This window comes from Nelumbo lutea, chromosome 7 (genome assembly GCF_056320005.1).
Source record: "Nelumbo lutea isolate HS-2025 chromosome 7, American lotus-T2T, whole genome shotgun sequence".
Lineage (NCBI taxonomy): Eukaryota > Viridiplantae > Streptophyta > Magnoliopsida > Proteales > Nelumbonaceae > Nelumbo > Nelumbo lutea.
The window spans coordinates 1918820-1934784 of NC_142690.1; the positions used below are offsets into that span (position 1 = coordinate 1918820).

Genomic DNA, 15965 nt, shown 5'->3' on the forward strand with positions numbered 1-15965 from the left:
AACATCCCCTTTTATAATTGACTTTCGTGGTTGGAGGTAGTTAGAGATGTGTGGTCAAGATTCCATTTGTTCGATGTCACATGGCACGATTCGAGGCTTGCCAAGTACACCTATGTCACTTACCCCACACTCTCACGGTTGTAGTGGGCAAGGTCAAATGATGCATTGAGGGGAGACCTCGAACATGGCTGAAGATAGTACTACGTAGCTATGTGGAGGCGTCGAAAGGCGCATTAGGCAGAGACACCAACTTCAATCGAAGAGAGTGTCATGCAATTACGTGGAGGCATTGACCTCAGTTACTGAGGACTCTTCTTGGCAACTGTGTGGCAACTGCTTTATTGGCTTTCTTCTAACATAGTCTTTCCTTGTTGCATAAATGGACGGTGGATTGAAGGATCATCTCATGCAAGTGGCTAGGGCGAAATCCAAAAAGGGCTCGACTAAAGGGCCTTCGAAGAGGCCTACCGAGAAGGAGTTGCCTTATGCAAAGGGACCAGTCGAGGCCAAGAGGAGGAGTGTAGCCACTCCCAAGCAGTCGGCAAATGCCCCTCAAGATCAAAGGGCAAAGAGGTTGCTGATGAAGGATTGTCGACCTAAAGATGTTGCTGGAGGTCCCGCCAATCAAGGCCTCACTCGTCCGACCCCTACGACGACATACCACTAGCCACACAACCCTCAGCAACCCTTGCGTTGGCCAAGCCTTGGTGATGGGGATGCTCCCGGTGGGGGGACCAACAATCCTGGACCCAGGTCTCCATCTAGGGCACTTGAGATATCTTGCTTGATAAATTAGCCGAGGTAAGTTTTGATCTTCATTTGCTTGATGCTAGACTCCTTTGACTTTGTTTTTCCAACTAATGAAGATTTTTTGTGTCTTTGCAAACGTCTTCTTGCGCTGTCGACTTGTGCAATAAGGTGGAGGTCTTGTTGCAGCAACTTTGATCATCATAAGAGGAGGTCGAGTAGCTAAGGCATCAATTGGCCAAGGAGCGGGATACCTTGCTTGATAGATTGGCCAAGGTAAGCTTTTATCTTCATTTGCTTGATGCTAGAGTCCTTTGACTTAGGTATTTCCAACTAATGAAGATTTTTTGTGTCTTTGTAGACGTCTTCCTGCACCATCGGCTTGTGCGATAAGGTGGAGCTCTTGTTTGCAGCAGCTCTGATCATCATAAGAGGAGGTCAAGCAACTAAGGCATCAATTGGCCAAGGAGCGGGCCAGCCGGGAGGCCGCTGTCGAGGTGGCTCCTGGAGAGTACAAGCGCCGCAAGAAGCTCAAGGCCAAAGTGGTGGCAAAGAGGGAACAGTTGATGACTGCCAAGGATGAGGTGGAGCGGAAGTTTCAAGAGGCCTCGACTCAAGTAGTGGAGGAGTATAAGGCCTCCAAGGCCCATAAGGACGAGCTGGCCAAGTTTGGCGTTGCTTCTTACTTGGAGGGCATCAAGGATACCAAAGCTCAAGTGTTGGCACTCCTCCCAATTTTCTATGTCAACTAGCTGGGGCTTCAACCTCCAAGCCAACAAGCGACCAAGGTGGTGGGCTCGGCCGAGAGCCAGGGTGGTGCTGAGCATCCTACTCAGCAAGAGGCGGCCAATGACAAGCACATTGACATTGTGGTTGAATGAAGACACTCGCATGGGGTCGAGGCTTCCATTGGACATCCTCTTTGCTCCTTTTCTCTTCGTCTTTTTTGTCATTCTTTTTGTAAGGGGCTAGACCTCCCTTATCAAATGCCTATTTTTTGTAAAGAGTTGAGTGATCAATATAGTGAACATACTTTCATAAAAATACTTTACTTTTATAAAAGTACTTTTCATAAAATCTTTTATAAAAGTGCCTTTGTAAAATTGCTTTTGTAAAAAGGGTATACTTGGTATTATAAAAATTTGTCTGAGTCAATTATGTGAGGAAAAATACTAAATAAGCGCTTATTATATAAGCACTTAAAAAAGTTGGAAATTTGGGCTTAAAAAATAAACCCTTATTTTTAAAATAAGCACTTATTTTGGGCTTATTTCCCAAACAACATTAAGTGCTCAATGGTGTGGTCTCTGCTCAAATAAGCACTTATTTCAAACAAGCACTCCCAAAATGGCCTTAATAGCTAAAACATTGTTTTCAGAACATTTAACTAAAGTCAAAGTTTTCCATACCACTAGGCCTCTTCATGGCCCGAGTAACCCGACGGCCCGACTTGTTATAAGTTAGGCTTGGTCATAATTTTAGGCCCATGAGCTCTTGGGCTTGGGCCTAAAGCACTGGGCCCGACTTTTTTTGGGCCCGGCTTGGGCTTTGTAAAAAAAGCCCGGCTCGAGCTCGAGCCCAACATGATACTATAAATTAAATAATAAAAATATATTTTATTTAATGATATATATATATATATATACATATATTTATATATATAATATTTTTTCTTTATTCTTCTTCTCATTTTCTTTTTTTTTTCAAGTAATAGTGAGATGTTTATTATTTTGAGTTTTGAAGTTTTTTAATATAAATAAAATACATTTTTTATTGAATAAAAAAGAAAAAAAATATTTTCAAATTTATGGCTGGGCTTGTGCTCGGGCTCGGGCTCGGGCTCGGGCTTGAATGTATTATGTTGATACATACACAAAGCCCGACCCATAAACATGTCTACATACCACACAATCTTCTATTTTTTTTAGGTTTTTTTTTTCAAAAAATTGGCCAAGGGTAAATTTTAGGAGTTCACATTGGTGTTTCACAAACACATCTTAGCATGCATTGGAAACATCTCCCTACTTATCATTGGGAAATGTTCCCAATACAAAGTTGGAATATGTTGTGGGGCATCAATGTAAATTAAATGACCATTGAGCTTCAATCGAAAAGCATAACATAAAAAGTATAGGGTTTTACATCGATGTAAAATTTTACTTTATATGAAGTTTTACATCGATAGATAAAACTCCACTCCATCCAAACAGTGGAATTTTATATTAAGTTTGATTTGCACTCCTTATAAACGCCGACAAAACCAACATCGATTCCAAATGCAGTTTTATATGATATGATATATTCATAGAATCTTCATCAATTGCCAACAAAATATATGGCACATTGGCATGGTGAATCCCACTTTTATAGCAAGATCTACGGTGTCGAATAAAGTTCGTAGAGTGTTGGAACTTGTTTTATTGGCAGGTGGCCCAAGTCTACGATGTCAGGGTGCTGTCGACTGTCGTTTTGTAATTTTGAATTCTGGCCAGAGGGGTAATTGTAACTTGGGAAACATCATGAGGGTGGTATTTGTTAATAATGGAAATCGCAAATGAGCATTTGTAATTTAATTGTTTTTATTTTCACTCTTCTTGGAGTACCTGCCGTTCTCGTTTTTAACTCTCTTCGTTTTCACTTTGCAAAATGGAAGAAGAATCTACAAATCTGACTTGGACGGGGAAAGGTTAGAGAAAAAAACGACAAGAAAGGATAAAAGGAAATAAAAGAGACCACTCAGATTCTACTTCCGACCGCCCAATAAAAAATGGACGGCGACAAATCCAACAGACTGAGAAAGTCCAGGGTCCACTCCAATTCCAGACTCTCTGGTTTACAGATTCCAAACACGAAATCACCCATTTTATCTGCTGCTGTTAATCAGACGGATCTTGGTTCTAAAGTGGGAATAGTGAGTTGGGTATTTATTTATTTGTATAAACTTGGCTGTTTGAAGAACCAATTGCTCATTTGCTCTAAAAAAATTAGGCTAGGTGTAGCTATTATTGACGCCTGTTCAGTTCAGCTGTCGTGGTTCTACTTCTACATTGGGATTTAGAACAAAATCTTCGTGGCTTGTTAGTGGATTCTCGTTTCGTAGTATTTGTGTAAAGTGGGTGTCTGCCTGTCTGCGTGTATGTAGGGAGAGCATTATTGGTTCAAGTGTCTTGAAGGGTTTAGACTTCAGAGGGGACGCCCATATCTTGGACTCTCTGAGCTGGGGGAGTCTGATCAGGTACAGTTTTTTCTTTCTTGCTCAGTTGCTCTCTTTATTCTTTTCGTGTTTTTTCCTTTTTTATTGTTTTTGGTATCTGTATATGTTGTTTTATGTCACGGCATGTGGATATTTTTCCCGTGTTCTCCCTTTCTCTACCCCTTTCTTCATCTTTCCTATATATGAGTAATTTGCCTTAGTTCTGATTGGTTCTTCTTCTTCTTCTTCTTCTTCTTCTTCTTCTCAATTTTTGTGGTTGTTGCAGTTCTTCTTGCATTGGGTTTTAGTATTCAACTTATCTTCTTCGTTCCATTTTTACATTTCATATTTCTTTACTCTTTTTTATTTTAGAAAATGGTTAGACTACATATGGAATTTCAGATGCATAAGGCTAAGAAGGAGCTTTCTTGAAGCTGACTATAGTTGCTATACCAGAATTATGTCCCGCAAGTTCGACAGCATGTGGATTGCTGATGACATAGCAGATTCCGGGAGGCGTACTAAACACTTAGTTTGCAGGATACACGAATAAGGAGTTGTTCTGCAATTATCTACTCTTGTCGTCTTAATTTCCGTAATTTACGAAACATTCCTGTCTTGTAGCGAGTTTGAGCCTCTTTAGACTTTAATTAATCCAGGTATTCTGGTAATCTGATCATCCAAGAAACTGGTGGTTGAATATGCTCCCATAGAAAAGTACATTAAGGAAGTCTAAACGATGAGGTGCCTGTCTTATTGTTCTATTTGTTTTGTTTTTTACATGTTTATTCCTCATTACTACTTTGTGGTTTTCTTGATCTCTCCCTTTCTCTCTCTCACTCACCCACTTAATGATGGTGAGCTTCTTTTGTTGCTTTATTCACTCTGTTGTTGTGCATCTTAGTTAATAAAGGTTGGCAATTTATGGTTCTCTTCCTTTTGTTTATGTTTTGGGAGTAAACTGAGGCATTAAGTTATTTGGTCTGACAATCTTTCTTTGTAATTATAGATAAATGTACAGTGTGGGTTTTATTGCGAACCCTTAAATCTTTTGTGCAGAATGAACACATTTACTAACAAAACACCTCCAATAGCTAATACTGAATTTAGTGTGCTAATGGCCTAATGCTGGTCAAGCCCAGCCGTTTTTTCCTTTTTTTTTGGGGGTGCATTTATTGCCTTGCCTTTCATGACAGCCTGACAAGTCTCTAAATGATATTTTGTTTATAATGTACACAGACTTATCTTGTTTTTGTTATATTTTCTTTTCCAAAAGGATCATCCATATTTGTGTTTTCTATAACTGTGGAAGATTGGGTTAGGAAAGGTAAAATGCTTAGTGGCTCTTGAAGAGACAGATAGGGTAAATCAATACTTTTAAGCCTTATCAACTTCAAGCATAAGAAGAGGTGTTGTTAATCATAGGTATTTGCATTTTATTTCATCCCATTTCTTGCAACTTTAGATTGTTTTTTTTTTCTAGACATAACAGTGCTAGTTATCAGAACTTCAAAAGCATGGTAACTTAACTTTTCTTTCCTGCGTATTTATTTCTTTCTCTTGATTGGCAGTTTTAGTAAAGCTTTCTTGTTATCACTCTTTTCTTTAATCTTTTTCATAATCAAGAAACTCTCCAAACTATCTGTACATTCTGTTTCAAGGCTATCCTTGCATTCTGTAAGGTATACTTTTCAGATTTAAGACTATGTTTATGAATTATGACTGTGGTTGAATTAGGTGCATAGACAGTGTAGTGCTTATTGATTACTTTATGAATTTTCTCAACCCATTTATGTAATTTAACTTGGTGTTTTCCTTTTTAGGTCCTTGTATATGGTAGGGCTTTGGTTGCTATAGCCCTCTTTCTTTATTGTCTGATATGGGTGATGATAGGTTTCATGTTAGAATTGTCTTGCATGAAAACTTAGTTCAGTGATACCTATCAAAAAAAAAAAAAACTGAGTTCAGTGATAGCTTGTTTCTTGTTTATATGTCATTTTATCTGCATTTGTTTCTTATACTGTAATTGACTGTTTCTGTTCAAGTTGTTAATTTCATTGAAGGTTGAAAGATTGTGGTAATGTGGCTATAATCCATATTTGATATTTACTTTATCTGTTATTGTCAGGTCCTTTTGAGCTTAAGCCTTTGAGTATCTTTACCTTCTTAATTTTTGTCTGTTCTTGCTGAATATGTGACTTAATTCTGATTCTGTCAGTAGAGAGGATGACAGGGATTTGGAACTCCAGGTTGATCTGTTTAAACTTGTTAGACCGGATGATGTCTGAACAATGGTGGAGTGTGATTTTTCTCATAGTCCTAATGTTTCGCATTGCCACAGGTATTCCATCATGTATGCTTTGGATAAAATGCATATATGTTTGTCCTGGAAAGACTTCATTATTTATAAATCAAGCTTTTAAAATTAATTATCATATTATCAATTCTTTTCAACTACCAAACAATTTATGCAATCTCTTGTTTTATTAGTTTATTTTAATTGAGTTTCTATATTGCAGCGAGAAAATAAGCTAAATTATCTTAAGCGCATTTCTCAAATATCATAATATGCAATATAAGCTACCTAGAAGCTCTTATTCATCTTATCTTAAGTTGATTCATTCTTTTATTTATTTTTTAAGGAATGCTCAGATGTGAAATGAACAAGGACTGGAGATGGAGTTGGTCCTTTTTTTTTAATTTCCAGAGTGTTGCTGATTTGTGTTCCTTAACTATCTAGGTGCATTTGTGGGGATAAACATTGGCATGGATGTCACAGATCTGCCATCAGCTTCAGATGTGGTGGCAATCCTTAAAGCCAATCAGATAACTCACGTACGCCTCTATGGTGCTGATAATCGCATGCTGAATGCCTTAGCAGGCACTGGGATTGAAGTCATGGTGGGAGTGACCAATGAGGAGGTGTTGGGGATTGGACAATCCCCATCAGTTGCAGCCGCTTGGATCAATAAGAATGTTGTATCTTACTTGCCTTCCACCAATATCACGGCAATAGCTGTTGGCAGTGAAGTCCTGACTTCAATACCAAATGCTGCTCCCATCCTGGTTCCAGCCATGAACTACCTTCACAATGCTCTTGTGGCTTCTAACATCAATTTCCAGGTCAAAGTTTCAAGTCCCCAGTCCATGGACATGATCCCTAGGCCTTTCCCCCCCTCTGATGCCACCTTTAATTCTACATGGAGCTCCATCATGTACCAATTTCTCCAGTTTTTGAAGAACACTGGATCTTTTTACATGTTAAATGCCAACCCTTATTATGGTTACACCAAAGGAAATGGTATCTTTCCACTTGAATTTGCACTTTTTGAGCCCCTTTCTCTAACCAAACAGATTGTTGACCCCAACACTCTTTTCCACTATCCCAGCATGTTTGAGTCCATGGTTGATGCCACTTATTACTCCATCGAAGCACTCAATTTCTCTGGTATTCCAGTTGTTGTGACAGAAACAGGTTGGCCATGGCTTGGGGGAGCCAATGAATCTGATGCTACTGTGGAGAATGCAGAGACCTACAACAGCAACTTGTTTCGCCGAGTGCTCAATGATTCTGGCTCTCCTAGCCAGCCATCTCTACCTATAAGGACATACATATATGAGCTATTCAATGAGGATAAAAGACCAGGGGCTTTATCTGAGAGAAACTGGGGTTTGTTCTTTACAAATGGAACACCCATTTATCCTTTGAGTTTAAGTTCTTCGGATAGACTTACAGCAAACTCTTCTGGGATTGGGCTTTTCTGTGTGGCAAAACCAGGTGCAGATGTCAGTTCATTGCAGTCTGGTCTGAATTGGGCTTGTGGCCAGGGACAGGCTAATTGCAGTGCTATTCAAGAGGGGCAGCCATGTTATGACCCTAACACTCTCCAGGATCATGCTTCTTATGCTTACAATGACTATTTTCACAAGATGCAGAGCATTGGTGGGACCTGTGACTTTAGTGGTACAGCCACAACTACCACAGTTGATCCTAGTAAGTTCTTTCATCATGTAAATTCCAATGTTTTGGCCTTTATATAATGGTAAATAGTTGATTCTTGGTGTCATACAATTTGGGTAAAGTAGGGGATTAGGGTGCAGTAAAACTGAGGCAATTGGTAGCTTTACAAAAAGAAGCATGTTCTTGATGCTGTATCATTCCTGACTTTTTTTGCCTGATTACTCTAGAAGAATAATTTCTCTAGCCTTTTGTTCAAGACTAAAACTTTACTTTCTTGCCATGATTGAAATAATGGTCTTGTGTGTTCTTGTTAAATTCATTTATCATATGATGTACCTGATCTGTATACTGGTGGAAATTGTGTGCTCTCTTATAACAGTAAATAAGGAACTTAATCTCTATTATCTAACTTTTATTAGATAGAGAATTTTCCAAGGCTGAATCCTCCCTTTTCTATAGTCTCTGCTCCTTTGGAATTGACTGATGTTTTGATGCATTGGCGTGGACCTTTCACATTTAGGACTATCCTTTGGAAGTTGGTAAGAAAATGGAGGTTATGGCAATCTTGCCATGAGATAAGGCCTTAATATTGACAACAAAATAACATGCCACTACAATTTCTCAAGCCTTGTTCTCCGTTCTTATCAAGTCTTTCTGTTAAATCTCTATTTCTGCATATCCTCACCCCACATATCTATAAGTTGCTCATCTTGGAAGCTATGGGTTAAATATGGTCTTTTTTTTATTTATTTATTCGTGGTTTGCCCTTTGCAGGCCATGGCTCATGTGTTTTTGCAGGAAGGTGAGCACTTGGAATCTTTAATTCTTTAATATATTTAAGAATTTCTAGTTGCTTGTTATGCAATCTTAAGTATTAACCTTTGGAAACAGTTCTGGTTCAAATACTACTGGGGCAATCACACCTTCCACAGCATTGGGACCAACTACTAGCCTCACTGGAGTGAGTTCAATGCTTCAAGCATCTGAGGTGGTGTTTCTGATTCCAGCAGTACTTTTTGCTCTTTTTGGAATTTAGGGAGCCAAGATATCCAATTTTGCAAATTGCATAGGCTTGTGCAGTTTAAGGCAGAGGCAGTGCTATGGAGGAGGCTGCTATGTTGTAAAGAGTTACAGAGATGCATTAGCTTTACAACAGCCAACCATGGCCACATGTTCACTCTGTGTTTATTGTGTTTTGACATTGTTATTTCATCTCATGGGTTGAAATATATGCATTTTGAGCAAGCTAGCAAGCCTTGCCATTTTCTTTGCCTTTCAAAATTGAAAATAAAAAATGGAATGAATCCTGAAGACCTAGTGAATTTCATTAGTGATTCCAACTCGTTAGTGGTTCCACCCAAATAATTTCCGTTAACTGATTCCCCAATTAAAAGGGTTGAATTCACTTTTTCTTGGGTAGATAAAAGTTCAATTCACTGATTTGGTATACGCACATGAAAGTAGGAAGTAGGAATGTTTCTAATTCTCTATAAACGTGCCTGCAAAATGTATGGTGCAAATTCACTCAAAAGCATGATGCAACCTAATGATCTCCATCTATTGGAATCAAGGATTAACGTATCGATAGGGTGTATTGTATGTATTTTAAAAACTTTAAAAAGGTCTTAGACCTCTTTTGGGGTCCTCTCATTATTATAAAATAAAAAAATAAAAGAAAATATTGGCTATTGATGGAGGGTGATTTGGCCCGACTTCGCAGCACTAGTATACGTGGGCGTGACCTTGCTCAAATAGTGACTCAGCATGACAACGCAATGAGCGTGAGCACAACTCGGAGGGAAAGTCCCATCGAGTTCAGCTCGACAGCTCGGCAGGTAAACTATTCGTCGGAAGCTGCCTTACCCGCACCTCCTCCCCGGGGTTAAGGCACTTCGGGGCGTCCCGAGTTCGGGGCACCCTGACCTCTCTTAAGGCCCGAGCTCCTCCCAATGGATCTTGTGCCATTCTCAGGCAAGAATGCACCGATCCATCTCTGGACACCCTGAGGCATAGACACCTCGGGTCAGCTAGCTCGGCATAACTGGCTATAGGCAGCCCGTCGCTCAAAGGACAACCCGACTCAGGGTAATTCGCGGGAGGGTAGTTCGGTATACCATAGGAGGGTTCCTGCTCGACCGCCGTACCTGACAAATCTTTGGATAGCAGACATGTCCCTCGTCAGATAGCGCCGCATCTGCCACCTTTAGAAAAGTGTCCCGCACCTGACAGGCACGTAACCTGCAACGACAGCCCCGCCCGTGCCACCTCTGCCTTGCTTGTAACGGCTGTGGCAGACTGACAGTGGCGGTTATACCTGCTATGTTAGAAGTCAGAGGGCCTGAAGCAACAAAATTCAGTTATAAGGGACTTATTCTCAAGGAACAAGGGATCTTCGAATCATCTGTGCAACCGACACTCTTAGCCTTCGTTTTCCTTTTGCTTCTTGCACACAATACTGACTTAAGCATCGGAGCGTTCCCGCCGGGAAACCCCCCGCGAGTTCTTCCTCTTTCCCCTCATCTTAGGTACCTCTCGGGAGCCACGCGAGTGCCAGCTAGGAGTGACCGGATCGCGCTACATCATTTGGCGTCGTCTGTGGGAAACGCTTCAAAAGGCCATTCTTTCTAAACTTTCTTAGTTCTTTTCTTCCTTGAAACAATCCAACGCTCATGGCTTCCTCTAGCAACGTCGGACGAAGCATGGAAATGGATAACTCCAGGGAACAACCCCAACTTCCTATTGTTTATACTGGACAGTTCACCGTCCCCCTCTCAACGGACGGAATCCCCAGCTTGAATGTGCCTCTCACATTGGCACCTGTCATCGCCCCACTCCCTGCTATAGTCGGAGCGACGTTCACCGAACCTTCGGTCGTGCCCCCAGCGGCTAGCCCAAACCAACTGGAGGACTTGATGCAGTGCATGCAGGCTATGCATGCCCAAATGCAACAGTTCCAACAGCTTCAACTCTATCAACAACATGTACTGCACCAGGTCTCCCAGTATCAGTATCAGCAACAGTTCCCCCAGCAGCCTCAACCTCAATTTCAGCAGCCGCAGTTCTCGCCTTGGCACCCATCCTCACAGCAAGCTAAGCCTCACCGCTAGGACGAGTGCCCCTCTGGCCAAGGAGAGGCCCCCCAAAACCTCCCAAAAAACCAGGCCTCCCCCCGCGACAGACGAGAGAGACCGGCTACCCCGATCTTACCGCGGGCGGACAGGTCAGGAGGACCCCAGCTCACCAGGTCTACATCACCTCGGCAGTCGAAGTTTGAAACACCGCTCCTTGAGAACCGTTTCGAGGTCCTGGCAACAGACTCCAAGTAGGATCCCTCTGTCCGTAGCCATCACTTGCAGACCGGTCTACTTCCTGCACAAACCATCCCGGACAGCGCAGAGGTGAGCAGCAGGAACGCCGAGCCCACCAAGAAGCAGAGGTGCCGCCGCCGAGGTAGCTGATCTGTCACCCGCAGTTTGCCCGAGCTCATGGGCAAAGAAGAGGTAAGCTCGGCTGAAGTCAAAGCTCCCCTCCTCTCGGTTCCATCCCCCTGTCTTCCGAACTTCTGGTAGTCCCAATGCCCAAAGACTTCAAGCTCCCCCCTCTTGACAAGTATGACGGGTCGTTTGACCCAAATGATCACGTAGATGCCTTTCAGTCACAGATGCACCTGGTGAGAGCCAGTGAGTTGTGCATGTGCGTGGCTTTCTCCACTACTTTTAGGGGAGTAGCCCGCACATGGTACCGGAACTTGGCACCTGGGTCGATAAGAAGTTGGGCACAGTTCGCACAAGCCTTCACGTCCCACTTCGTCACCAGCAAATGGTGCCCACAAACTGAAGAAAGCCTCCTTAGCATAGTGCAAAGAGAGGGAGACTCCATCCGGGGCTATACCAAGCGGTTCAACGATGCTTGTATGCAGATACCGCGCCTGGACCCTGCCGTACGCCTTGCAGCAGCCAAGAAAGGTGTGACACACAAAGAGTTCAAATGGCACATGGTTGTCAACCAACCAGCGACCATAACCGAGTTTCTGAAGCTTGCAGATAGGTTCATAGCCACCGAAGAAGAGATCAACCAAAAGGGCGAGGGCGCGCCCGAAAAAAGGAAAAGGGAAGGAGAGCTTTCCAGTCAAGGGGACAGCCGAAAGAAAAAGGACACAACTCGGGGGGCAAAGCCGGGTCAATTATTCCGACCTCCTGTAGCGGACCGAGCTGATTACACCCCACTGAATGCGAAGCAGGCTGAAATCCTGATGGCGATCAAGGACGCCCCGTACGTGAAGTGGCCACCCCGTCTGAAGGGGAATCCCAATGAAAGAAATAAAAATATGTATTGTAGTTTTCACAAAGATCATGATCACAATACCGAGAGTTGTAAAAACCTCTGCGACGAGATAGAGGAGTTCATCCGTCGCGGATATCTAAGAAACTTTGTATAGAATAATAATAATAGTAATAAAACAGGTCGGCAAGGGGAGCACGGTAAGGATGCTCTCGAGTCCAGCAGTAGGTCGGCCGAACAACCGCAGAGGCTGCCTCTAGAGGAGAGGCCAGTTCGGGGGACCATCCACATGATAGTGGGAGGTTTGATCGTTGTGGGTTGCACTTCAGCAGTAGCTTAGACGTCGGTTCGTGAGGCCACCCGGGAGGAGCAGAACCCCCCAAAGCGGCCGAGAACAGAAAAGCCAATTTTCTTCACAGAAGATGATGCACGAGGGGTCCACTATCCCCATGATGACGCGCTTGCAATAAAGCTAAGAATCAACGACTTCGAGGTCAGGCGCGTTGCTTGTCAACTCAGGCATCTCAATTGACATCCTCTTCAAAGTTGCGTTTGACTAGCTTCAGCTGCAGAGAGGCGACCTGAGGCCTACAGACACTCCTTTGGTAGGCTTCAGCGAAGAAGAAGTCCGATCTCTTGGGAAAATAACAGTATCTGTGGAAGTCGGCACGTGGCCTTGTGTGGTTAGATTCAAACACGACTTCCTGGTGGTCGCGACCCCCTCCCCCTACAATGCCATAATAGGTCAACTGATCACTCATGTTCTGCGAGCGGTGGTCTCCACCAACCATTTGGCTATGAAGTTTCCTACAGACTTCGGTGTGGGGGTAGCGCGGGGCAACCAGCTCGAGTCCCGCAAGTGCTATGTCGCCACCCTGAAGGGAAAAACCAAGGTAGTCGACGACCTCGAACTGGGACCTACGGAGCAAGGCGAAGAACGAGCCACGCCCACAGAAGAAACTGTCGCAGTCTCGACCTCAGCAGCAGACCTAGCTCGGATGCTTCAAATCGGCGCTTCCGTCTAGGAACCTTTACGATCCGAACTGGTAAGCTTCTTACTTCAAAATTTAGATATTTTTGCATGGTCTGCGACAGAGATGCCTAGTATAGACCTTGAACTCATAACTCACAAGCTAAATACTGATCCTGTAGTTAGGCCCGTTAGACAGAAGAAACGCAACCTAGCCCCAGAGCGGTGGAAAGCGGTCGACGAGGAGGTCGAGAAGCTCCTCGCAACTGATTTCATAAGAGAAGTCCATTACCCGAGCTGGGTAGCCAACCCCGTTCTGGTAAAGAAGGATAACGACAAGTGGCGCATGTGCATCGACTACACCGACCTAAACCGAGTTTGCCTGAAAGACTGCTTCCCGCTCCCCAGAATTGACCGTTTGGTGGATGCGACCTCAAGGCACAAGTTGCTGAGTTTCTTAGATGCCTATTCGGGCTATAACCAAATCATGATGGACCCGACGGATGAAGAAAAGACTGCCTTCATCACAGAGTTCAGTCTGTATTGTTACAAGGTTATGCCCTTTGGGTTGAAAAACGCAGGGGCAACCTTTCAAAGACTTGTAAATAAGTTGTTTGTGCCATTAATCGGCAGGAAAGTAGAATGCTATGTAGACGACATGGTCGTCAAAACTCAATTCTCACATGAATTAATACAAGATTTTCATTATGTTTTTGAAATTTTGCGTAAGTTTAATATGAGATTGAACCCAAACAAGTGTGTGTTTGGTGTGACCTCAGGCAAGTTCCTAGGATACATTGTTAACCGGCGTGACATCGAGGCCAACCCGGATAAGATTAAGGCCATTTTAGATATGAGACCACCCTGGAAGTTGAAGGATGTTCAAAGGTTGAATGGCCGTGTAGCCGCCCTAAGCCGCTTCATGTTTAAATCGACGGACCGCTGTCTGCCATTCTTTAAGGCAATTAAGAGCAAAGGGTTTGAATGGACCCAAGGCTGTCAGCTTGCATTTGACGAGCTCAAGAAATACATCGCTAGTGTGCCAACCTTAACCCGGCCCGAGGAAGGCGATGTTTTAGAACTGTACCTCTCGACGAGCGACGAAGTGGTCAGTTTGGTGTTAATAAAGGAAGTAGATCGGGTCCAACGGCCCATCTATTATGTTAGTAAAGTATTCCAGGGAGCAGAGACGAGATACTCAGAGATCGAAAAGCTAGCATACACGTTGGTAATTGCAGCTTGGAAGCATTGCCCGTACTTCCAAGCTCATACTGTTATCATCCTCACCGACAAACCTCTGAGGCAAGTATTACTTAAGCCCGAGGTCTCTAGTCGGTTGACGAAGTGGGCCGTTGAGCTCAGCGAGTACGACCTCCAGTACAAGCCGCGAACTGCCATCAAGGCCCAAGCCTTGGCAGATTTCATAGCCGAATGCACATTCAGCTTCGAAGTTCCCAGGCCGGTTGAGCACAAGGCTCCCAGCTCGGGCAAGCCCGAAGCTCCCAGGCTGGTCGAGTCCGAACCCCGTGAGGTAGCAGCCAATGTGGCATCTTTCCTAGCTCGGCCAACCGTGAGTTGGGATGAGGAGCCCTGGATCCTTCACGTAGATGGCTCCTCGAACCAACAGGGTAGCGGAGTCGGAATAGTTCTACACGGCCCAAGTAGCACAGAACTGGAGTATGCGCTACGCTTCGAGTTCGCGGCGTCTAACAATGAAGCAGAGTACAAGGCGTTGATAGTTGGACTAGCCCTAGCCAGAGTAGTAAAAGCAAAGCACATTGTTATCTGCAGCGACTCCCAACTCTTGGTCAATCAGGTCACTGGAGAATACGAAGCTCGTGAGCCAACAATGATTACCTATTTGACCAAAGTCAGAGAGGCCTTGCTCAACTTCCAGTCACACTTCATCAGGTAGATACCAAGGTTAGAGAACACTGAGGCCGACGCCCTATCCAGACTTGCCAGCACCAACGACATCACCATGAGGACTGTGTACATAGAGGACTTGCTCCGACCTAGCATTCTCGGGGGGGGGGGGGGGCAAAGGAGGTCGCTCTCGTCGTTCAAGCAGAGCCGAGTTGGATTGACCCACTCACGAGCTTCCTGCTGCACGGGACCCTCCCTGCAGATCGCAATACAACCAGAAGGGTGCAGCGCCAGGCAGCCAAATACGTCATGATAGACGAACGACTGTACAGGAGATCCTACATGCTCCCCTATCTGCGTTGCTTGCGACCTACCAAAGCCGAGCTCGTACTCCGTGACACTCATGAGGGATTATGCGACGGGCACTTGGGGGGCAGGGCCCTCGCCTAGAAGACACTTTGATAGGGGTATTATTGGCCAACAATGAAAGAAGATGTTATTGAGTTCGTCAAAAAATGTGACAAATGCCAGAGACATGCCAATATTCACCATCAACCTGCTGCCGACCTCAAGTATCTCACCAGCCCGTGGCCCTTTGCACAATGGGGCATCGATCTACTCGGGCCATTCCCGCTAGCAACGGGTGGAAGGAAGTTCTTAGTAGTGGCAGTGGACTACTTTACCAAGTGGGTAGAGGCCAAACCCCTTGTAACGATCACAACTCGAAATGTCTAAAACTTCTTTTGAAAGAACATCGTGTGCCGCTTTGGATTACCTCAGGTATTGATTTCTGACAACGACAAGTAGTTTGAAGATATCAAATTCCAAGACTAGTGCTAGGATATGGGAATTTGACAGAATTTTACTTCAGTTGCACACCCTCAAGCAAATGGCCAGGCAGAAGTTATGAACAGAGCCATCCTCTGTGGACTGAAAGCACGACTGGA

The 15965-nt window shown here is 43.9% G+C and overlaps 1 protein-coding gene across 8 annotated transcripts; it reads left to right on the plus strand.

Moving 5' to 3' along the window:
- Window positions 1-3790: 3790 nt before the first annotated feature.
- LOC148844573 (glucan endo-1,3-beta-glucosidase 4-like) lies at window positions 3791-9146 on the plus strand. Of its 8 annotated transcripts, none has more exons than XM_088953602.1 (6): window positions 3791-3982; window positions 4397-4684; window positions 6159-6281; window positions 6681-7934; window positions 8676-8703; window positions 8793-9146. In XM_088953602.1, exons 3-6 carry the CDS (start codon window positions 6167-6169, stop codon window positions 8935-8937), a joined length of 1542 nt encoding a protein of 513 aa, XP_088809728.1. In that variant the 5' UTR covers window positions 3791-3982; window positions 4397-4684; window positions 6159-6166; the 3' UTR covers window positions 8938-9146. The 8 variants fall into 8 exon arrangements, with proteins under 8 accessions (XP_088809728.1, XP_088809729.1, XP_088809732.1 ...); XM_088953603.1 differs by having other exon boundaries at window positions 6162-6281; XM_088953606.1 differs by having other exon boundaries at window positions 4397-4599.
- The last annotated feature ends 6819 nt before the right edge of the window (window positions 9147-15965 follow it).

Excerpts from the sequence above, each read along its gene's own strand:
- LOC148844573 (XM_088953602.1), top strand. The coding sequence starts at position 6,167 with ATGACAGGGATTTGGAACTCCAGGTTGATCTGTTTAAACTTGTTAGAC. Across the intron at positions 6,282-6,680 it reads AATGTTTCGCATTGCCACAG|GTGCATTTGTGGGGATAAAC; the intron begins GTATTCCATCAT and ends TTAACTATCTAG. Across the intron at positions 8,704-8,792 it reads TCATGTGTTTTTGCAGGAAG|TTCTGGTTCAAATACTACTG; the intron begins GTGAGCACTTGG and ends CTTTGGAAACAG.